We start from the raw sequence: 24214 nt of genomic DNA, 5'->3' as shown, positions 1-24214 counted from the left end.
GGTGGATTGACCTAAGTACATGGTTCCCTGAGGAGACTGACCCCTAGTGGTGATAAAAGGAGGCACAAGTTGCTGCACATGCATTTCCAAAAAAGCTACTAAAATGGACCAGCGAGGACACTTCTGTTACTGCTAACATGTTTTATTCCATGCTAAAATGTTGGGGTTATATGAATCTCAAGCACAAGTAGATTTGACACTATATATATTTCTAGGCATATGGTATAGAGAAGACATTTGACATGTCATTGTGACCAAAGATACATTTTTCAACACGTGACATTTAATTGAGCTTTTACATGTGACATGCGATAAATACAACCGAGAACATTTGCTTCAGTTTACACCATTGTTGCAGTAGGACATGTGCAAGCTGATATCTCCTCTTCAGAAATGCACAAAGGCTTCGTGAGAGGGGTGGACTATCAATTGGTAATACAAGAATATGCCTTTTTGTTTTACCTGGAAGTAAAAGCAATACTTCAACGCAGCCAGCCTTCATCTTGGAATGCTGAACTATCCTTCCAGGAATTCCTTCTTTCCTTTTTTTGTCATAGAAATAAACATTGAATGAAATGAAGGACAAGGCTGTGCGTGATTGACAGGACATGCATAACTTACTGTAAACACTGAGGAAGACAGTCGACTTTATACAAATGCGTTAGAAAAAGGAGTAACTGATGAGACCTAAAACACATTTGGGAATGAGTGGTGTAAACTGATATCCCCTCTTTAGAAATGCACAAAGGCTTAGCGAGAGGGGTGGACTATCAAATGGTAATACAAAACTAGAATCAGGTAGGCTCTTAATTTGAGAAGTAAAATAAAGAAAAACAACAATACTTCAACGCAGCCAGCCTTCATCTTGAAATGCTTAAACTTCTATCCCTCCAGGCATTCCTTCTTTCCTTTCTGTTTCTTTGTTATAGAAATCAAACCAACAAATCGAATGGAGGACAAGGGTGTGCATGACATACGGGACATGCACAACTTACTGTTAATAGTGAGGAAGACAGACGACCATACAAAAGCGTTAGAAAAAAGAGCAACCGAAATGAGCCTCCTGGAATAAGAGACGTTGGAGAAGTAGTAATGTTATAAATATGACATTCAGGAGTCAACTGCTCTCTCCCTCATCCATCTTTCCTCATCCTCTCTTACTAATCATCTTTCCAGAACCAAACACAACGTGAAAATTACCACCCAATTCTCTAAGGTACAATACCTTACCAAAACCCTAGTAATTGGTATCAATTTACTCTCATAGGCTTTGTAAACATCTTTAATGACAAATTACATTGTGGTTGTTTATCTAAACATGTTCCTAAGTGGTAAATTCAACATATGGGCTGCATTTCATGTATAACCTCACATGTTCTCTAATCCTCTCTCAGAACTCTGTCCTTCAACTCTTAAAAAACCCTTCAGCTGCCAAGGCCTCTTTGAAAGTTACGGTCAAAGAGTTGATAGTCACATAGGTCACAATCACTTTTCCAGGATTCACTTCTGCGCCACTTCTGTCTGGACACTGTGTCACAACCTCTTCACCTTGCCGTTTTGTGTCATTCTCCACCACTTCCTCTGCAACCTCAACATCGGTACAGACCACAGAACCATCAGCCACGGTTTCATCTCCAACATCCACCACTGAAGTGCTATCCCTGTCAATCAGAATATGTGTCCCCATCTCCTCTACCCTGTCAATAAAATAATCTGTCCCCAACCCCTCTACCCTCTCAATAGCATTAGCTGTGCCTAACCTTTCTACCCTGTCAATCAAGGTATCTGTCCCCAATTCCACTTCTGTGTCACTGTCCACTAACCTATTGCTAATGTTAAGGTCTTCTGGACCCTCTGCAGAAACACAGCTCTCTGATTGATCAGTCCTATCCATTTGTTCTTGTCCAGTTTCAGAGGTCCCACCCTCTGACCTGTACCCTGCCCCTGTCACCCTCAACAAGGCCCCACCCCCCAATGTCTCATCTCCAGAGCCCAGTGTGGAACCACAACTCTCCACTCTGTCAGTCGTCGACTCCACCTCCTGTTCCATCATGGGATAGCTGCACTCTGACCGGCTATGCCCTTAAGAGAGAAAGACACAGGAAAGGAGATCAATATACCACGAATAGGACCAATCCTGACCTTCAAACCGAGATAAAAAAAATAGATGATCAAATGTTTCATTAAATGTTTGATAGAAAACAAACTGAATAGACTGTTTTCACGTGTGTCTGTTGTTAACTCTGATTCCGGTCTCTCCTCTGCGCCTTGCCATTCATGCTCCATGGGGTCCTGTATGCGGGTCAGTGGTTGAAGGGAATTGTTGTCAGACACAGGTTTGGACACCCTCTGCTTGTTCTTGCGTCTTGCCAGGCGGGGGTAGACGCTCCCTCCCTCCCCCGCCCTGTATGGCAGACTGCCCTGGTCCAGCTCGGAGCCCATGGAGCGGGTAAGGGAGAGGCGCAGACGAGGGGTATCTGGGACTTTGTGTGCACTACGGAGGTCCATGGCATAGATATTCTGTAGGAGAAGAGAAGACTAAAGCCGATGTCACACGTAGCAAACTGGACGCAATTTCTGTTGATGGCAACAAAGTGGCATCAGTGATGCTCAGTGTGTCACCCCAAAAATTGCCTGCAACATGGTTGCAACGCAAGAGATAGAAATCAATCTTATGTTACGCAACTGACTGTATGCAATGTCCAATCAGGGCGCAGAAAAAAGTTTACATGAGTGGTCATATCGTTCCGTTCGGGAACTCCGACCTAGTACGCTAATGGTCAATCTTCAAAAAGGGTTTTAGTCTTTGAGATACCGCTACCCGAGGTATAACAAAGCACAACCATGTTTTTCCATATCTCTAAGGTCTTCCATACAATTCCTTCGATAAGTATTCAGACCCCTTAACTTCTTCCACATTTTGTTACAGCCTTATTCTAAAATGGATTAAAGAAAGAAAATCCTCAGCAATCTACACACAATACCCAATAATGACAAAGCGAAAACAGGTTTTTAGAAATGTTTGCAAAAAATAAAAAAATAAAAACAGAAATACCCTATTTACATAAGTATTCAGACCCTTTGCTATCAGACTAAAAATTGAGCTCAGGTGCATCCTGTTTCCATTGATCATCCATGAGATGTTTCTGCAACATCATTGGAGTCCACCTGTGGTACCTTCAATTGATTTGACATGATTTGGAAAGGCACACACCTGTCTATATAAAAGGTCCCACAGTTGACAGTGCATGTCAGAGCAAAAACCAAGCCATGAGGTCAAAGGACTTGTCCGTAGAGCTCCGAGACAGGGTTGTGTCGAGCAACAGATCTGGGGAAGGGTACCAAAGGTCCCCAAGAACAGAGTGGCCTCCATTCTTCTTAAATGGAAGAAGTTTAGAACCACCAAGACTCTTTCTAGAGCTGGCAACCCGGCCAAACTGAGCAATCGAGGGGAGAAGGTCCTTGGTCAGAGAGGTGACCAAGAAGCCGATGGTTACTCTGACAGAGCTCTAGAGATACTCTGTGGAGATGGGAGAACTTTTCGGAAGGACAACAGTAAAAGGCACATGACAGCCCACTTGGAGTTTGCCCAAATGCACCAATAAATAAACAAACGTACAGTCAATAACACAATAGAAAAGTCTATATACAGTGTGTGCAAATTAAGTAAGATTAGTGAGGTAAGGCAATAAATAGGCCATAGTGGCAAAATAATTACAATATAGCAATTAAACACTGGAGTGATAGATGAGTAGAGGATGAATGTGCAAGAAGAGATACTGGGGTGCAAAGGAGCAAAAAACAAAAACAATATGGGGATGAGGTAGTTGAGTGGGATATTTACAGATGGGCTATGTACAGGTGCAATGATCTGTAAGCTGCTCTGACAGCTGATGCTTAAAGTTAGTGAGGAGGATATGAGCCTCCAGCTTCAGTGATTTTTGCAATTAGTTCCAGTCATTGGCAGCAGAGAACTGGAAGGAAAGGTGGCCAAAGGAGGAGTTGGCTTTGGGGGTGACCAGTGAAATATACCTGCTGGAGCGCGTACTACGGGTGCGTGCGGCTATGGTGACCAGTGAGCTGAGAAGGTGGGGCTTTACCTAGCAAAGACTTATAGATGACCTGGAGCCAGTGGGTTTGGTGACAAATGTGAAGCGAGGGCCAGCTAACAAGAGCATACAGGTCGCAGTGGTTGGTAGTATATATGGCTTTGGTGACAAAACGGATGGCACTGTAATAGACTGCATCCAATTTGCCGAGTAGAGTGTTGGAGAATATTTTGTAAATGACATCTCCGAAGTCAAGGATCGGTAGGATAGTCAGTTTTACGAGGGTATGTTTGGCAGCATGAGTGAAGGATGCTTTGTTTTGCGAAATAGGAAGCTAATTCTAGATGCTTGATGTGAGTCTGGAAGGAGAGTTTACAGTCTAACCAGACACCTAGGTATTTGTAGTTGTCCACATATTCTAAGTCAGATCCGTCCAGAGTAGAGATGCTAGACAGGTGCTGGCAGCGATCGGTTGAAGAGCATGCATTTAGTTTTACTTGCATTTAAGAGCAGTTGGAGGCCACGGAAGGAGAGTTGTATGGCATTGAAGCTCGTCTTGAGGTTTGTTAACACAGTGTTCAAAGGGCCAGAAGTATACAGAATGGTGTCGTCTGCATGGAAGTGGATCAGAGAATCACCAACCGTAAGAGCGACATCATTGATGTTTTCAGAGAAAAGAGTCGACCCGAGAATTGAATCCTGTGGCACCCCCATAGAGACAGCCAGAGGTCCGGACAACAGGCCCTCCGATTTGACACACTGAACTCTGAGAAGTAGTTGGTGAACCAGAAATACAGGTGTGCCAAGCTTGTAGCGTCATATCCAAGACGAATCGCTGCCAAAGGTGCTTCAACAAAGTACTGAGTACAGGGTCTGAATAATATTTTTTTTATTAGCAAAAATGTCTAAAAAATATATTTTTGCTTTGTCATTATGGGGTAATGTGTGTAGATTGATGAAATGGAAAAAACGATTTAATCAATTTTAGAAAAAGGCTGTAACCTAACAAAATGTGGAAAAAGTCAAGGGGTCTGGATACTTTTTGAAGGCACTGTATATGAAATGGATGGTTGTGTAAAAATATTTTACTGCAAAAGTAGTTACATTTATAGATGATGGGACACACCCCCTAAACTCAAACAGGGCAGAATAATGCCTGGCTGGAGGGGTGGTGGGCCACATAAGCTTATTTAACCCAATATTGCAAGCTCTGATATTGCTCAAATTTGGAATTTGAGCAGTCAATCGTCTGCCCTACATACAAAAAAGACATGAGGACATTTGACCCCAAATCCATTTTCAAACACAGATTCGTCCACAAAGACCATTGAGGTTTTCCACTGCCTCGCGAAGAAGGGCACCTATTAGTAAATGGGTAAAGATCGTGGATGGTGTATCATCACACCCGAGTCACTACAAATATAGAGTAGTCCTTCCTAACTCAGTTGCCGAAGAGGAAGGAAACCGCTCAGGGATTTCACCATAAGGCCAATGGTGACTTTAAAACAGTTTGAGTTTTACTTAATCTTGAAATCGAGTTCTTACTATGCTATAAGTAGTAAGACAGCACCACTGAATCATTTTAAACTATGAAAGCACCCAAGTCCCGTCTTGGCCACTGCAGGCAGTGATTAGCCCCTCCCCAGAGGGTATAATACGCACTGCCCTGCCGGAGAGTGTTACTCTTGCTTTATTCAGCAACTGCTGTTTATCAAAGCCACCATTCGTATCATCTGTAAATTCATCTATACTTATTTTTCATCTAAACTGCTCAATTTCAGACAGCCTACAACTTCGACCGAGCGGCGAAGAACATACAGTACCAGTCAAAAGTTTGGACACACCTACTCATATGGAATCATATAGTAAACAAAAAAGTGTTAAACAAATTAAAATATATTTGAGATTCTTCAAAGTAGCCACCCTTTGCCTTGATGACAGCTTTGCACACTCTGGGCATTCTCTCAACCAGCTTCATGAGGTAGTCACCGGGAATGCATTTACATTAACAGGTGTGCCTTGTTAAAAGTAAATTTATAGAATTTCTTTCCAACCAGTTGTGTTGTGACAAGGTAGGGCGGTATACACAAGATAGCCCTATTAAAAGTCCCTTTTATGTCAAGAACAGCTCAAATAAGCAAGCAGAAATGACAATCTATCATTACTTTGAGACATGAAGGTCAGTCAATGCAGACAATTTCAAGAACTTTGAAAGTTTCTTCAAGTGCAATTGCAAAAACCATCAAGTGCTATGATGAAACTGGCTCTCATGAGGACCGCCACACAAAAGGAAGACCCAGAGTTACCCCTGCTGCAGAGGATACGTTCATTAGAGTTAACTGCACCTCAGATTGCAGCCCAAATAAATGATTCAAATAACAGACACATCTCAACATCAACTGTTCAGAAGAGACTTCTTGAAATCAGGCCTTCGTCTGTGAATTGCTGCAAAGAAACCACTACTAAAGAACACCAATAAGAAGAAGAGAATAGTTTGGGTCAAGAAACACTAGCAATGGACATTAGACCAGTGGAAATCTTCCCTTTGGACTGATGAGTTCAAATTTGAGATTTCTGTTCCATTGCTGTGGCTTTGAGAGACGCAGAGTAGGTGAATGGATGATCTCCGCATGTGTGGTGCCCACTGTGAAGCATGGAGGAGGTGGTGTGATGGTGCTTTGCTGGTGACACTGTCTGTGATTTATTTAGAATTCAAGGCACACTTAACCAGCATGGCTATCACAGCATTCTGCAGCGATATACCATCCCATCTGGTTTGCGCTTAGTGGGACTATAATTTGTTTTTCAACAGGACAATGACCCAACACACCTCCAGGCTGTGTAAGGGCTATTTGACCAAGAAGGAGAGTGATGGAGAGCTGCATCAGATGACCTGGCCTCCACAATCACCCGACCTCAACCCAATTGAGATGGTTTGGGATGAGTTGGACTGCAGAGTGACGGAAAAGCAGCCAACAAGTGCTCAGCATATGTGGGAACTCCTTCAAGACTGTTGGAAAAGCATTCCAGGTGAAGCTGGTGGAGAGAATGCCAAGAGTGTGCAAAGCTGTCATCAAGGCAAAGGGTGGCTACTTTTAAGAATCAAAAATATATTTTGATTTGTTAAACACTTTTTTGGTTACCACATGATTCCATATGTGTTATTTCATAGTTTGATGTCTTCACTATTATTCTACAATTTAAAAAATAGTCAAAACAAAGAAAAACCCTTGAATGAGTAGGTGTGTTCCAGCTTTTGACTGGTACTGTATATTTTGTATTTTCTTTAGATTCCTTCAACATCGGTCCGTTTAGTAGCCTGAGTCAGCTAGCTTGCTAGCCACTCTTAGCTAGTGGTCCTTCTAGCTAGCTAGCTAGCTAGCTAGCTAATGTGTCACACTTGCAGGAGACCAAAGAATCTGGGGTCATTATTTAATAATCGCCTCCCCAATCACACTCAGAGTGTTCGTAAGCTTTGAGTAAAGGTACCAGACGGATTCCATTAGGTTTTGGAGTTTGAATGATTTTTCTCCTCAGGCCGAGATGACGTTCTCTGCCAGGATAAAATAGTAATTCAAGTGCAAGGCACACATGTCGGGGAGGGACAGTCACAGAGACTACGCCCGATGGCTTGGAACAGAGCACGGAGGTGGCTCTGAGGTGGACCCCTTCTTCTGTATCCACTGCTCCGGGGTTCCCCTGCCTTCCCTCCACCACCCGGGAGCCTACGGACGAGTGGGTGAGGTGCAGCTTTCCAATACTCGACAGAGCCTCCACACCTCTGCCCTTCCCCAACCTGCTGCTTATTTCGAGGACGCAGCACACCGGGAGCTGAGAGACTTCCATGCCAGTCAGTGGGACGCCTATGGAGATCCTGGCTCAGATGAAAGGGCTCAGAGTGAGAGTGACGATCTCTGACAAGGACCCTTACAACAAGGAGTTCATGGAGGTCCTGGGCAGGGCTGTGACTAAGCTGGGCCTGTCTTGGCCAGATCCACAACCAGCCCCTGAAACCATACTAGCAGGGGCTTACTTCCCACCGTCAGTCACCCAGTCTCTGGCATGATAGTCAGCCCCGCCCTAGACCCCTCCCCCTGTTCTCAGATGTCAGGAATGAGGTGAGGCAATCCTGGGAGAAGCCAAACAGACAATCTCTCCCAACCAGAGCTTCGACACAGAGCCTCAGCTGGGATATATATCCATGCCCCTGCTCAAAGAAACCATAGCCTCACACCTCTCAGCAGTCTCTGCGGCAGTGAAGCCGCAGCTATCATCCAGTCTAACAAGGCAGCCGGCCAAGTCAGCAGCCATGTTAAACACCATGGCCATCGTCCAGGCCTACCAGGCCCGGGACAGGGAACAGCAGGCTACTGCAGAGATGTACATTGAGCTCAGGAAGGCGACAGACTTCGCCCTACACATGACAAGGTGTGCTGCCCAGGACACGGGCAGAATCATGGGATTCTCGGTCGTGGTACACAGTCACTTATGGCTCAACCTCACCCAAATGTCAGAAAGGGAGAAGAACGTGCTGCGAAATGCTCCTGTCACAGTATCTGGGCTCTTCGGGCCTATCAAAAATATAAATCGTCAAACTGCACAGCAGCCTCTGCCTGTGACTTGGCTAAACAGTCAAAAATATAAATCGTCAAACTGCACAGCAGCCTCTGCCTGTAGCCCAGTTAGCTATTCCAAATCAAATGACAGCCCTGCCCTCTCTAATAGAAAGAGTAGACCTGTCCAGCAGACTGAGTGTATGGAAACATGCATGCGCAGCTCCCCCTTGTGTACTGAATACAATTTGGAAGGGTTACGCGTTGCAGTTCGCTGGTGTCACACCCACGACAGTTTCAGCTCAAGTGGCCCCTATTCTAGAACAGGAAATAACCTCCCTTGGAGGAAAAGGAGCTATTCGCCCAGTTATGGAAGCAGACAAAAACACGGGTCATTATCAGAGATGTTTTCGAGTGCCAAAGAAAGGCAGTGGCATGAGACTGGTCTTAGATTTTGAGGGTGTTGAACAAATCATTACGAAAACGACCTTTTCGCATGTTAAACACACCACCGTCTGTCTATTCATAGTCAGACAGACAGTATACGGATATTGTGCTATCTAGACAACTGTCTTATAATAGCGAAGTCGAGAGAATTGGTCGAGACAGACCAGGATAGTGATAAATCATGTCCATAATCTGGGTTTCCTGATTAACTGTGAAAATAGTTGTCTCACCTGTTTGCAATAAGGCCCTAAAGTAACCCTGCAAAATTTTGGGCAATGAAATTTACTTTATGTCCAAATCCATTACTTCACTGAGTACCACTCTTCCTATTTCAAGCATGGTGGTGGCTGCATCATGTTATGGGTATGCTTGTCATCGGCAACGACAAGGGAATTTTTTAAGATAAAAAGAAACTGAATAGACCTAAGCACAGGCAAAATCCTAGAGGAAAATCTGGTTCAGTCTACTGTCCAATAGACACTGGGAGACAAATGCACCTTTCAGCAGGAAAATAACCTAAAACACACGGCCAAATATACACTGGAGTTGCTTACCAATAAAACATTGAATGTTCCTTAGTGACATAGCTACAGTTTTGTCTTAAATCGGCTTGAAGATCTATGGCAAAACTTGAAATTGGCTGTCTAGCATTATTCAACAACCAACTTGACAGAGCTTGATGGTGTGCAAAGCTCTTAAAGACTCACAGCTGTAATCACTGCCAAAAGAGATTCTAACATGTATTGACTGTGTCAATACTTATGTAAATGAGATATTTCTGTATTTTCCCCCCAATATATTTGCAACAATTAAAAAAAAACATGTTTTCACATTGTCATTATGGGGTAGTGTGTGTAGCTATGTGAGAGAAAAAAATATATATTTAATACATTTTGAATTCAGGTTGTAACACAACAAATGTTGAATAAGTCAAGGGGTATGAATACTTTCTGAAGCCACTGTATAAAAAGGCAGCAGACTGCTTGGGATGGCAACACCACAAGCCTATGAGTGTTAATGAGGCAACTGGGAGGCTCCAATGAAAGGAACGAGAATCATCCAACCCCTGACTCTGGCACCCTCTCCCTAGTTCTACAACTTGCCCTCACTGTACTATAACTTGCACCTCCAGGATTGGGCTCTTAAGTCACATCCTTATCATGTAGAAGTGAGCTTTGATTCATTGCTAGTACAATACGTCTGCCTGAATCGAACATGACCTTCCTCTGGCTCACTTCATTTGTGATGCACATTGGGATGTTTCCAGTGCACTCTTATACTGTTCAGGTTGAGCTGGCACATTGCTTCATCCAGACAATCATGGTCTGCCCGGGAGTTGCCATATATGTTGACTTGGTGACATTATGGTGTATTGGGAGAATACAACCACACAAGGCAGGTGTTCACTACAATAAACCAACACAATCTGACACTCATTGACAAGAAATGCCATCAACTTAGTGGGCATGTCATAGGAATTGCACTGATGGGCCCACTCCACCACCAGTCCTCTCCTCAGGCAGTTACTAGAGACAGAGACACCATGGAACTGGACTGCCACATGTCAGGAGGCCATTCAACAGCCAACATGCTGTCTGGGAATTGATGGCGTGCATTGCCCTCATACATATTTTGCTACCAACCATGGCTGGCCAGCCCATGTGACCCCTGAAATGGGCTGCATTGTAAAGAATGAGCTCTCATGCTGGGGGGACATATGCATTGGTCTGGAAAACTGTGCAGTAATTCCAACATACAGTTGAAGTCAGAAGTATGCATACACCTTAGCCAAATACATTTAAACTCAGTTTTTCACAATTCCTGACATTTAATCCTAGTAAAAATGATCTGTCTTAGGTCAGTTAGGATCACCATTTTATTTTACAAATGTGAAATGTCAGAATAATAGTAGAGGGAATGATTTATAACAGTTTTTATTTATTTCATCGCATTCCCAGTGGGTCAGAAGTGTACATACACTCAATTAGTGTTCGGTAGCATTGTCTTTTAAATTGTTTAACTTGGGTCAAACGTTTCAAGTAGCCTTCCACAAGCTTCCCACAATAAGTTGGGTGAATTTTGACCCATTCCTTCTGACAGAGCTGGTGTAACTGAGTCAGGTTTTAGGCCTCCTTTTTTCAGTTTTGCCCACAAAGTTTCGATAGGATTGAGGTCAGGGCTTTGTGATGGCCACTCCAACACCTTGACTTTGTTGTCCTTAAGCCACTTTGCCACAACTTTGGAAGTATGCTTTGGGGTCATTGTCCATTTGGAAGATCCATTTGCGACCAAGCTTTAACTTCCTGACTGATGTCTTGAGATGTTGCTTCAATATATCCACATCATTTTTCTGCCTCATGATGTTATCTATTTTGTGACGGGCACCAGTCCCTCCTGCAGCAAAGCACCCCCACAACATGATGCTGCCATCCCCGTGCTTCACGGTTGGGATGGTGTTCTTCGGCTTCAAAATGTATGATCTTTGTCCCCATGTGCAGTTGCAAACCGTAAACTGGCTTTTTTTATGGCAGTTTTGGAGCAGTGGCTTCTTCATTGCTGAGCGGCGTTTCAGGTTATGTCGATATAGGACTTGTTTTACTGTTTATATAGATACCGTTGTACCTGTTTCCTCCATCTTCACAAGGTCCTTTCCTGTTGTTCTGGGATTGATTTGTACTTTTCGCACCAAAGTACGTTCATCTCTAGGAGACAGAACGCGTCTCCTTCCTGAGCGGTATGACGGCTGCGTGGTCCCACTGTGTTTATACTTGCGTACTATTGTTTGTACAGATGAACATGGTACCTTCAGGCGTTTGGAAATTGCTCCTAAGGATGAACCAGACTTGTGGAGGTCTACAAATTTTTTTCTGAGGTCTTGGCTGATTTCTTTTGATTTTCCCATGATGTCAAGCAAAGAGGCACTGAGTTTGAAGGTAGGCCTTGAAATAAATCCACAGGTACACCTCCAATTGACTCAAATGATGTCAATTAGCCTATCAGAAGCTTCTAAAGCCATGACAATTTTCGGGAATTTTCCAAGCTGTTTAAAGGCACATTCAACTTAGTGTATGTACACTTCTGACCCACTGGAATTGTGATACAGTGAATTATATGTGAAATAATCTGTCTGTAAACAATTGTTGGAAAAATTACTTTTGTCATGCACAAAGTAGATGTCCTAACTGACATGCCAAAACTATAGTTTGTTAAACAAGAAATCTGTGGAGTGGTTGAAAAACAAGTTTTAATGACTCCAACCTAAGTGTATGTAAACTTCAGACTTTAACTGTACCTATAAAGAAAATATGCCATTAATGGCAAACAAGAGGCACCCCTGGATGGTAAAACTTGCTGTATGTGATCGTTTATGGTGGCTGGGGATTGACTGAGATAGTGGTCTTTGTGCACCATGCTTAATCAGCTCCACTTCCTCTGCAACCCACCAACTGTCCATCAATGCCCATGGATCAAATGTATATGTGTCTGGAGCTGTGTGATGTCCAGTTAGTCAATGGGTCTCATTGGCATACAAGCTGCATTTGCTGACTGCCTATACTGAACTCTAGAAATGGAAACTGACCCCCCCCCCACAGCCCCAGTCATACAGGAAGGATATTGTGCAAGCTGGTCAGGCCCCAGAACTCCAACCACCACTGGCTACTTTGTCTCCTCACCCTATTAGGACACACGCATGTCCTGGTCACCCAAGAGACTTTGAATCAACGTTGCGCATTTCATTTTATTGGGGAAAAGAGGGCTGTAAATTTACAGTAAATACAGAAAGTATTCAGACTTCTTGACTTTTTCCACATTTATTACGTTACAGCGTTATTCTAAAATGTATTAACTTGTTTCTTCCCCCTCATCAATCTACACACAATACGCCATAATGATTAAGAAGAAAACAGGTTTTTGGAAATATCACATCTACATAAGTATTCAGACCCTTTACTCAGTACTTTGTTGAAGCACCTTTGGCAGCGATTACAGCCTCGAGTCTTCTTGGGTATGATGCTACAAGTTTGGCACACCTGCATTTGGGGAGTGTCTCCCATTCTTCTCTGCAGATCCTCTCAAGCTCTGTCAGGTTGGATGGAGAGCATCGCTGCACAGCTATTTTCTGAGTAGTGGCTTCCATCTGGCCACTCTACCATAAAGGCCTGATTGGAAGAGTGCTGCAGAGATGGTTGTCCTTCTGGAAGGTTCTCTCATCTCCACAGAAGAACTCTGGAGCTCTTTCAGAGTGACCATCGGCTTCTTGGTCACCTCCCTGACCAAGGCCCTTCTCCCCCGATTGCTCAGTTTGGCCAGTCGGCCAGCTCTAGGAAGAGTCTTGGTGGTTCCAAACTTCTTCCATTTAAGAATGATATTTTCTTGGGGACCTTCAATGCTGCAGAAATGTTTTGGTACCCTTCCCCAGACCTGTGCCTCGACACAATCCTGTCTCTGAGCTCTATGGACAATTCCTTTGACCTCATGGCTTGGATATTTCTCTGACATGCACTGTCAACTGTGGGAACTCATATAGACAGGTGTGTGCCTTTCCAAATCATATCCAATCAATTGAATTTACCACAGGTGGACTCCAATCAAGTTGTAGAAACATCTCACAGATGATCAATGGAATCAGGATGCACCTGAGCAAAATGTCTAGTCTCATAGCAAAGGTTCTGAATACTTAGGTAAATAAGGTATCTGTTTTTTATTTTTAATACATTTGCAAACATTTCTAAAAACCTGTTTTCGCTTTGTCATTATGGGGTATGTGTGTAGATTGATTAGGAAATGTTTTTATTTCATCCATTGTAGAATAAGGTTGTGACGTAACAAAATGTTGAAAAAGTCAAGGGATCTGAATGCTTTGCGATTGCACTGTATATCAATGTTGTTAAAATTAGCAAACATTTGGATTATCAAATAATTTATGTAACCGTGATGTTTCACAAGATTGGACGTTGCATGCAATTTCAGTTGCGTTTGAATTGCTTCATGTATCAGCAAAGTTGCTTGAGATGACACAAATTGCTTCGTGTGATGCAGGCTAAAAATAACTTAATATACTATTAAGTATTGTCATTTGTGTAATTGCTATGTTATTGTAAGGGACATAGAAATGTATTAAGAAAGTGGATGTTCTGAACAAGGAGAAAGGTAAGCGCTGTACCCGCAAGACGAGTCTTCGTGGTCTGAGTCCTTTCCTGCGGTATGCCAGGGCTCGGTCCTTCTCCTCCCTGATAAGACACAGAAAATATGAAATTGCAATGGCTAGAGAAGAAGTAGTATGCAGTATTCATACTAACAGCACTCTCAGTACTACTCACTTCTCTTCATAAGCCAGCACCAGGCGTGGGTCCAGTATGTGGTCCTCTGGTTCCCAGGTGCTGTACCTGTAAAACAATCACACTCTATAAGCACTGTTCATGCAGGATCATCATGGCATGATCCCCTTGAATAAGGAAAGGAGGTACAATGACAGGAGTTGTTATAGAATCATATGGGAACTTTCAATTAATTTATGTATAGAGACTGCAAGCGGTTATACCTTACCATTTAAAACCCAGGCAGATTGTAAATTGTCAAGAGATATCATTACAAATACACCAAATCAATCACCAGACACTTAAATGTCAACCTCTATTGCGCAAGTGAGTCGTTCTGGAATTTGTTATGTTTTTCCCACTTGTCTTGACTCCTGAGGGGTATACTACGTAGCGGGATAGAGTGTTAGCGAGCTAACTTTGGTCAATTCTGAGTTCAACTCTGGATAACTGTTGACACGAAGGTGGCTCACCTTTTAGCCAGGTAAATTTATATGGCAACAAATACTTTAGCTATAACCTGCTCTGGGGCAGGCTAAATTCACTTCATCCTAAATGAAGTGCTTGAGCTGAGAGTTGAGGACCAATCAAATCAGATCCCCTCCCTCTCGCAAAAAGAACGTCATCATCCCCTTCATTCGCTGAAACCACTTAAGACGGCTGGTTAAATATTTTATTGTGTTAATAATATTCAAATACCCTACAGTATCTCACTACACATTTACCAATGTGTAGTGAGAATTTCAAACGTCACACACAGTACAATTTTCGTATGACTTAATACAATAATTTAATCGATAGGTGTGGGTGGGGGGGGGGAAAGGTGCTCGTGCACACAAAGACAGCCTTAAAAATTGTGTAATAAAAAGACACCACTTCCAATAACCCATTTCACACCATAGCCTGCTGAATTTGCAGGATAATTTCTTTCATTTCAGCAAAAACCTCAAATGTGGCACAGACTTGCTGATGGATTGCTGTTTCAGCGTTTTATCAATGAAGATTTCTGCATTCGACTAGCCATGTGCGACATGCAAGCGCAGTTACAAACCTGGCTGGAGTTAGCGGCAGCTGAAGAATCTAAATGCATGGTCGTAACATGGATGAAGCCTGAGCTGGAATATGAAGCTTAGTGAAGCTAGCTAGCTTTAGAAAATCCTGAGTAGATCTAGCTAGTGTCGTAGTATACCCCTCTATTTCTATTGAAAGTGTTGGTAAACAAGGGTACCCTTCAGTTTTAGATGCGTGCGGAATCGGATTAACGCTGGATCTGGACGGACTCTTCACATTACGAAAATGCACCAAATGGCGTACGGTGGTTGCCAGTTCTCCTGTCAGTGTACTTCCTTGATTAAGGAAATCGGAATTAGGGGTGTTAAATATGAGGCACTTTAACCAATGATATGAGGTTTTTACTAAGACATCAGAAGCAGAGGGAACATTACAGTGCCTTCAGAAAGTATTCACACCCCTTGACTTATTCCACATTCTGTTGTGTTACAGCCTGAATTCAAAACGGATTAAACATATTTTCTCATCCATCTACATACAATACCCCACAAAGACAAAGCGAAAACATGTTTTAGACATTTTGCCAATTTATTGAAAATTAACTACAGAAATATCTAATTTACGTAAATATTCAACCCCCTGATTCAATACATGTTAGAATCAGCTTTTGCATCGATTTCAGCTGTGATTCTTTCTGGGTAAGTCTCTAAGAGCTTTCCACACCTGGATTGTGAAGAATTTGCACATGATTGTTTTCAAAATTCTTCAAGTTCTGTCAAATTGGTTGTTGATCATTGCTAGACAACCATTTTCAGGTCTTGCTATAGATTTAAGTCACAACTGTAACTCTGCCACTCACCGTCTTCTTGTTAAGTAACTCCAGTGTAGATTTGGCCTTGTGTTTTAGGTAATTGTCTTGCTTAAAGGTGAATTCATCTCCCAGTGTCTGGTGGAAAGTAGACTGAACCAGGTTTTCCTCTAGGATTTTGCATGTGCTTAGCTTTTAATCCTGAAAAACTCCCCAGTCCTTAACGATTACAAGCATACACATAACATGATGCAGCCACCCCTATGTTTGGAAATATGGAGAGTGGTACTCATTAATGTGTTGTATTGGATTTTCCCCAAACATAACATAACATTTTGTATTCCGAACAAAAAGTTAATAGCTTTGCCACATTTTTTTGCAGTATTTTACTCTGTACAGGCTTCCTTCTTTTCACTCTGTCAATTAGGTTAGTATTGTGGAGTAACTACAACGTTGTGGATCTATCCTTAGTTTTCTCCTATCACAGCCATTAAAATGTTTTAAAGTCATCATTGGCATCATGGTGAAATCCCCCAGCGATGTCCTTACTCTCCAGCAACTGAGTTAGGAAGGACACCTACATTTTGTTTTACCCATCTACCAATAGGCCTCCTGGCGAGGCATTGGAAAACCTCCCTGGTCTTTGTGGTTTAATGTGTTTGACATTCACTGCTCAACTGAGGGACCTTACAGATAATTGTATGTGTAGGGTACAAAGATGAGGTAGTCGTAAAAAAATCATGTTCAACACTATTATTGCACACAGAGTGAGTCCAAGCATCTTATTATGTGACTTGTTAGGCAAATGTTTACTCCTTAACTTATTTAGGCCATAACAAAAGGGTTGAATACTCATTGACACAAGACATTTCTGCTTTTCATTTGTAATTCATTTGTAAATATTTCAAAAAATATAATTCTACTTTGACATTATGGGGTATTGTGTGTAGGCCAGTGAGTGACCAAACAAATCTACATTTAATCAATATTAAATTCAGGCTGTAACACAACAAAATATGGAAAACGTCAATGGGTGGAAATAATTTCTGAAGGCACTATATGTACCCAGGTCATACATACATGACTCATACAGATTTGTATTGCATTCACTAATTAATAAGAAGAGTACTTACTTTGGTGGCCATCCCTGCCACTTCAATAAGTATTCCACATTACCCTAAGAAGCAAAAGAGAAAGGCACATTTAGCAAGAGAGCAAATAACACAATTAGTACTCTTTGTTACGGTAGTTCAAGGAGCATAAAAAGATGACTGTCGTTTTAAAGGGTCGGTGTCGAGCTCATTGGGGTAATTGTATTTTCAAATGGAGATTGTACGAGATGACGTCAATGTAAAGGCCTCGAACTCTACTATTGTGATGACGTGATCGCACATGGATGGGTTTTATGTAAAATCATTTTCTTGAGCGTCAAAAAGCGATGGAAATAGGTAGGACTTTACATGTAAACAACTCGTATTGCGCAACGTGCTGCACAGCGAAGGTCTCCGCTTTGGACCACCCATTGATAATATAATTGTATGGTGTGCGTGTATAGAATACTCAACACATAGAATGAAACATTACTGTATTATAATCTTCCATTTTCAAACCAACTTTACAAAATAATGCATAAGTAAATGCATAGTAAGTTTCATACCATACAAAACAATAACATAGGCTCATTGTGATGATCATACTACAACAACATAATCGGACAATATTGAATGGATCATGCGAGGTGTAACATTACACAGCAGTTTTTTTTCACCCAGATACCCCAATCCATCTTCCCGTCCTCTGTTCTCCTCCTGTTGGCATAACGTACAAATAAACTGCGTAGCTCACACACATTGGCCGCGCGGACAATCCCACCAGTGATACCCCACGATGAGACCCGATTTTGCTAAACACACCCCTTTTATATTTTACTACTTGAGGTAGTAGTCTGTATCCAGAACATACAACATACACAAACCAAGGGAAACGAAAAGATTCCACAATCTCTTTATTGAAAATGATGTAGCCTATAGGCAACATTATGTGCAGAAAAAAAATATTTTAAACTTTTTGCGTGTTAGAATTAGCAGCTTTCACGGAGCAGAATGACAATATTAATGTCTAGCGTAAACTACGGAAAGTGCGTAGCAATACTTTTGTGTAATGGCTGATATATACTCTGTAAGATTACAGGTAGTACATTGGCTGTTAAAACCATAAGACACCAATGATAGGTAGACTACATTTCTATTCGGAAGCACGGCTACATTGCTTACCTTTCTGACTCTCTTCTTGGTTATTGATTCAACTGCAAACACTTGTTCGCCTATAGATGACAGTTCCATCGCTCCAAGGCTGCTTGTCGCACGCTCAAAACAGGGAACGCGAAATGTTTCTCGTTCTTTCCAAGAAAAATAACCCCCAAATCCCCAAAACTCGCTGCAGCGGCTAAAACAAGCTTTTTGCCTACTCTACAACCCTTTTCTATTATCGGAGTCTTTATCACTTACTCACATGCACGTATTGGATAGTTGAGCGGTATTTTAGGTTATCTTTCTGAGTTTTAAAAATCTGCGACACATCACTGCCTGGCGCGTGCTTTAGTCAAGCGCGCTCCCTCTGACTCTGGTACGATGCACCGAGCCCCCAATAATGGACAGAGAAGAGGCTAAGCGAGAGGGTTTACTTCGCCCAAAATCTGTCCCACGAAAATAGGACCACGAACTGAGTAATGTTTGCTAATTTGCTACGTGAGGATTATTTGATAGAATAGAACTTTCGTAATGTTTAGGTTGTTGCGAATGCACTGATATAAGTGGACACACGTGGTATTTCGTCAACTGAAAAAAACGACTTTATATTTGAGTTGTGCCTCTTGTTCACACGCGTATCTGCCCTCTCATTGGTTAGAATGGTCCCACCTGATCGCGCCTTCTCCCGGTGCCTTCCATCTTTGAAGACATGTATTTCCATTGTTAGAATGGCCACTCGACTATCTTGTCAATATAATTGATCATCGTTGGCATGCCCGGGTCTTTCACTATTACAAAACACATTATTTCAAGAATATGTGTATTATTCTATAAACTCTTAAATGCGTTTTATGGTTTGTTTTCTTTAAATACTATTGTCCTATTTTTGGCACATGACTGTTTTCCACATTGTTAAAATATCCAGGATAATTATCTAATGTCAACATAATTCCAGGTCCCATGTGATGCTAGGCTATCTGTTATCAAGCTATGTACATGCCTCTATCCCGAATTAATAGGAAATATAGGCACCATCTCATTTCATCATTTTAGTACCTATTTTATTTCCCTATTCATATGGAATTGATGCATAAACTGTAACTTGATCCACACAACAGATGAAACAGGCTCATCTCAACATTGAACCAACAGAGAACGTGCTTTAAATCTCTTTAAACAATTGGGGATCTGATATCCAGAAGATGTCTGTGCACCTATTTGTGTGATGGTTAGGAAATTAAATTGTATATTGCAAGATTCTGGGACTGGGACAGTGTAGTTTTATGTAACAGTTGAATGGACAGGAAAGATCTGAATTGGAAATGAAAGCCTTCTGCAGTTTGGTTGGGGAATGTCTACACCTCCATCGGTGTGCATAAATGGTTCCAAATATGGCACTCCGGCCATTAATTACACAGCAAGGGGCTTCTAAAATAACTAAAAGAAGGCATATTTCTTCTACAGTACATGTAACCAAAAACCAAACAAGATAAGTACAAGATTGGAAAAACGACAATGGTTTCTAAAGGAAATAGTATTATGTTTTTCAACCAAAATATGTAGAGCCTCATTTAATAATCATTTGATTAATGACACAAATAATTTTCTTACACAGACTCGCCCCAACCACTCTTATCTTAGGGTAATTTGATAGAATGTTTATTTCATTTCTCCATGTACAACGCACGGTGGTGACCCGCCATATCGGGCAGGCCCACCAGTTTTTTTGCATGTTATTTTGGCCTCAATATGTGTCACATATCAGTTTGCAAACAATGTAAAAAAAAAACAATAAACAATATAATTGAGTTAATAAAGCCACATACAAACATGGTCTCTTTTCCGCTTTTTTTGAATAAGGCAGCTCCAAAATGCAGGTGTTTCAGCCGAGCTCAGTGCTTTCTGTGGTGGTGGGGCAGCCAGCGAAAATACAGAGCGTAGGGGTTGGTAATGTTCTCTAGTTGCACCATGATTGGCTCAGGTCATTGGCCACAGATACAATTACGTCAAATCACGTTATATCTGCAGTAGCTTTGATTGGACTGATAATGTTTACATCATATTTCAAAATCTTAGCTAGCAAGCTAGCAGTCATCATCATGAATCAAATTGACAATCTACTGGTAAATCCTTTTCAATCCTTGTCATATGAAGAGAAATGATAGATAAAACGTATTGGTGCTCATCGGCCATTGGACATAAACATTACACAACAAGTTGGAAATCGCAAATTCAACAATGAGTAGTTTGGAAGGAATCAGTTGCTAACTGCAATCATCACAAAGCAATCACTAGCATGCTATTCAGTGGAGTGAACGATCATCCAACTCGGAATTCCAAGTCGGAAACTCGGGCCTCTTTCTAGAGCTCCGCCCTGAAGATCACTAACGTCATAGTTGAGTATCTGGAGCATCAGCATTTGTGGGTTCGATTTCAGGCTCAAAATGGCCAGAAACAAAGAACTTTCTCCTGAAACTCATCAGTCTGTTCTTGTTCTGAGAAATGAAGGCTATTCCATGCGAGAAATTGCCAAGAAACTGAAGATCTCGTACAACGCTGTGTACTACTCCCTTCACAGAACAGCGCAAACTGGCCCTAACCAGAATAGAAAGAGGAATGGGAGGCCCCGGTGCACAACTGAGCAAGAGGACAAGTACATTAAAGTGTCTAGTTTGAGAAACAGATGCCTCACATGTCCTCAACTGGTAGCTTCATGAAATAGTACCCGCAAAACACCAGTCTCAATGTCAACAGTGAAGAGGCGACTCCAGGATACTGGCCTTCTAGGCAGTTCAACAAGCTGCGCCTTTGAAAGCATCTTGACTGACTGTATCACCGCTTGTTACGGCAACTGCAAGGCAGCCGACCGCAAGGCGCTACAGAAGGTGGTAAGTACGGCCCAGTACATCACTGGGGCCAAGCTCCCTGCAATCTAGGACCTCTATACTAGGTGGTGTCAGAGGAAGGCCCAAAAAATTGTAAATAATTCCCAAGCCATAGACTGTTCTCTCTGCTACCGCATGGCAAGCGGTACCAGTGCACCAAGTCTGGAAGCAGCAGGATCCTAAACAGCTTCTACCCCAAGCCATAAGAATGCTAAATAAGACTGATAAATAGCTAATCAAATGGATAACCAGAGTACTGCATTGACCATTTTTTACACTAACTCTCTTGCACTGACTATGCACTGGACCACACAGTCACACATACACGCCCACACATGCATACTGACTACACACACACACACACACACACACACACACACACACACACACACACACACACAACTGTCTTATCTATCCTGTTGCCTAGTCACTTTATAGCTACCTCAATTACCTTGTTCCCCTGCACATCAACTCGGTAGCGGTACTCCCTGTATATAGCCATGTTATTTTTTACTCGTTATTGTTATTTATTATTCACTGCATATTTATTCCTTGTGTCACTATTTCTATTTTTTATTTTTTTATCTTTAACTCTGCATTGTTGGAAAAGGACCAGTAAGTAAACATTTCACTGTTAGTCTAAACCTGTTGTTTATGAAGCATGTGACAAATACAATTAGATTTAATTTGAATCTCTATTGGGGAAGTCCCAAGCTGTATCCACATTTGTCCCAGGCTTTGCCCCATTGTTGAAAAGCCTACATACCCCTCCCACAGCATCCACAGTCTCTTGCATAATCGACAACCTACAGATGTCATGGAAACTGTTTCCAAGGTGACCAATGAAAAGCAAAAGGAGGTGTTGGTAGATCAACCTCTCTACTTTAACCTTTGACCTTTGCTAGAGTATAACAAAACTATTGTTTTTATCATTCCAAAATGGATAATACATGATACATTGATTGCTCTACTGGACTGAACATGTAAATGAAAACAGGCAGGATATGACTCATGCAAGCACAAGCAAATGCGTGCGCACACACAAACACAGTGCACCCCTATTAAAATCTATAAATATTCCTTTTGTGATATAGTATAACACTGATATACAGCATTGTTCAATCACGGGTTCCAATATGACTTATGGTCTGGCTGTGGACAGTCTCTTTTCAAGAGTGTGTAAATTTACTTTGCAAATCCTTAAGTGGTCTAAACAGTTCAGGCAAACAGATCCGATGGAGTCTGTTTGCATCACTCTCCTTGGTCGGATCCATTTGTGTAGACTGTGTAGAGCCCTTTACAGTGGGTATCATAAGTATTCACTTAAGAGACTGTCCCCAGTCCACCTGGTCGTGCTGCTGCTCCAGTTTCAACTGTCCTGCCTGTGGCTATGGAACCCTGACCTGTTCACCGGACGTGCTAACTTGTCCCAGACCTGCTGTTTTTCGACCTACTGTCTCTAACTCTGAATGATCGGCTATGAAAAGCCAACTGACATTTACTCCTGAGGTGCTGACCTGTTGCACCCTCTACAACCACTGTGATTATTATTATTTGAACCTGCTGGTCATCTATGGACGTTTGAACATCTTGGCCATATACTGTTATAATCTCCACCCGGCACAGCCAGAAGAGGACTGGCCACCCCTCAGAGCCTGGTTCCTCTCTAGGTTTCTTTCTAGGTTCCTGCCTTTCTAGGGAGTTGAGTTTTTCCTAGCCACCGTGCTTCTACATCTGCATTGCTTGCTGTTTGGGGTTTTAGGCTGGGTTTCTGTATAGCTCTTTGTGACATCGGCTGATGTAAAAAGGGCTTGATAAATACATTTGATTGATTAATACACCCTCCTTTTTTCACCCTCGTTTGTTGAGTTACAAATTTTGATTTAAATATTTCATTGTGTGATGTTTTTTGTCATTGATCTACACAAAATAATTGAACATTTCAAAGTGAAAAGGAAATTAAAATGTACAACAATTAAATAACTAAAATATAGTCATTGCATAAGTATTCACCCCCTTGTTTAGGCAAGCCTAAATTAGTACAAGAGTAAAATGTACATGGACTCACTCTGTGTGAAATAATAGGGGTTGACGTGATTTTTGAATGACTAACCCTTCCTCTGTCCCCCATACTGTACATACAACATCTGTAAGGTCCCTCAGGCAAGTATTGAATTTCAAGCACAGATTCAACTACAAAGACCAGTGAGCTTTTCGAACATCCTCTTAAAGAAGGGCAGTGATTGGTAGATGGGTAACAACAACAAATCAGACATTGAATATCTCTTTAAGCATGCTGTGGATTATACTGTATATTAAACCACCCAGAAACAGTCGTCCTTCTGAACTGAGCTGCAGGACAGTAAGGAAATTGATCAGGGACGTCACCATGAGGCCATTGGTAATTTTAAAACAGCTACAGAGTTCAATGGCTGTGATGGGAGAAAACTGAGGATGGATCAACAACATTGTAGTGTCTCCACAAAAATGACCTAAATGACAGTGAAAAGAATAATACAAATATACAGAATACAAATGTTCCAAAACATCCATCCTGTAAGCATCTCTAAAGTAGGGCAAAGGAATACAATTTTGGCCTAAATGCAAAGCCTTATGTCCAGCACATCACTGAGTAACTGCCTCCTTATTTCCAAGCATGGTCGTGGCTGCATCATGGTGGTATGGGTATGCTTGACATAGGCAAAGACTGGGGAATTGCTTCAGTCTGCTTTACACCAGACACTGGGAGAGTAATGTACCTTTCAACAGGACAATAACCTAAAACACAAGGCCAAATAACCCAGACAGGAAGACCACGCCACTTTGACAATACAGAGTATATTGTGTAGATCGTTGACAAACAAATTACAATTAAATCCATTTTAATTCCTATT

At 41.9% G+C, this 24214-nt stretch overlaps 1 protein-coding gene across 3 annotated transcripts; it reads right to left on the bottom strand.

Moving 5' to 3' along the window:
- Positions 1–461: 461 nt before the first annotated feature.
- On the bottom strand, positions 462–18999 carry LOC118365442 (uncharacterized). 3 transcript variants are annotated; one of them, XM_035747654.2, is made up of 6 exons: positions 18460–18999; positions 17320–17363; positions 14371–14436; positions 14214–14280; positions 2226–2538; positions 462–2082 (listed from the first exon to the last, which is right to left on the bottom strand). In XM_035747654.2, exons 1-6 carry the CDS (start codon positions 18526–18528, stop codon positions 1406–1408), a joined length of 1236 nt encoding a protein of 411 aa, XP_035603547.1. In that variant the 5' UTR covers positions 18529–18999; the 3' UTR covers positions 462–1405. The 3 variants fall into 3 exon arrangements, with proteins under 3 accessions (XP_035603547.1, XP_035603548.1, XP_035603550.1); XM_035747655.2 differs by having other exon boundaries at positions 2226–2520; positions 18460–18997; XM_035747657.2 differs by lacking the exon at positions 18460–18999 and adding an exon at positions 17955–17987.
- Between the last annotated feature and the right edge of the window lie 5215 nt (positions 19000–24214).

Source organism: Oncorhynchus keta, chromosome 32 (assembly GCF_023373465.1).
Source record: "Oncorhynchus keta strain PuntledgeMale-10-30-2019 chromosome 32, Oket_V2, whole genome shotgun sequence".
Classification (NCBI taxonomy): Eukaryota; Metazoa; Chordata; class Actinopteri; order Salmoniformes; family Salmonidae; genus Oncorhynchus; species Oncorhynchus keta.
Note: the sequence above shows the minus strand (reverse complement) of the source record. Positions and strands in the feature narration are given on the sequence as shown.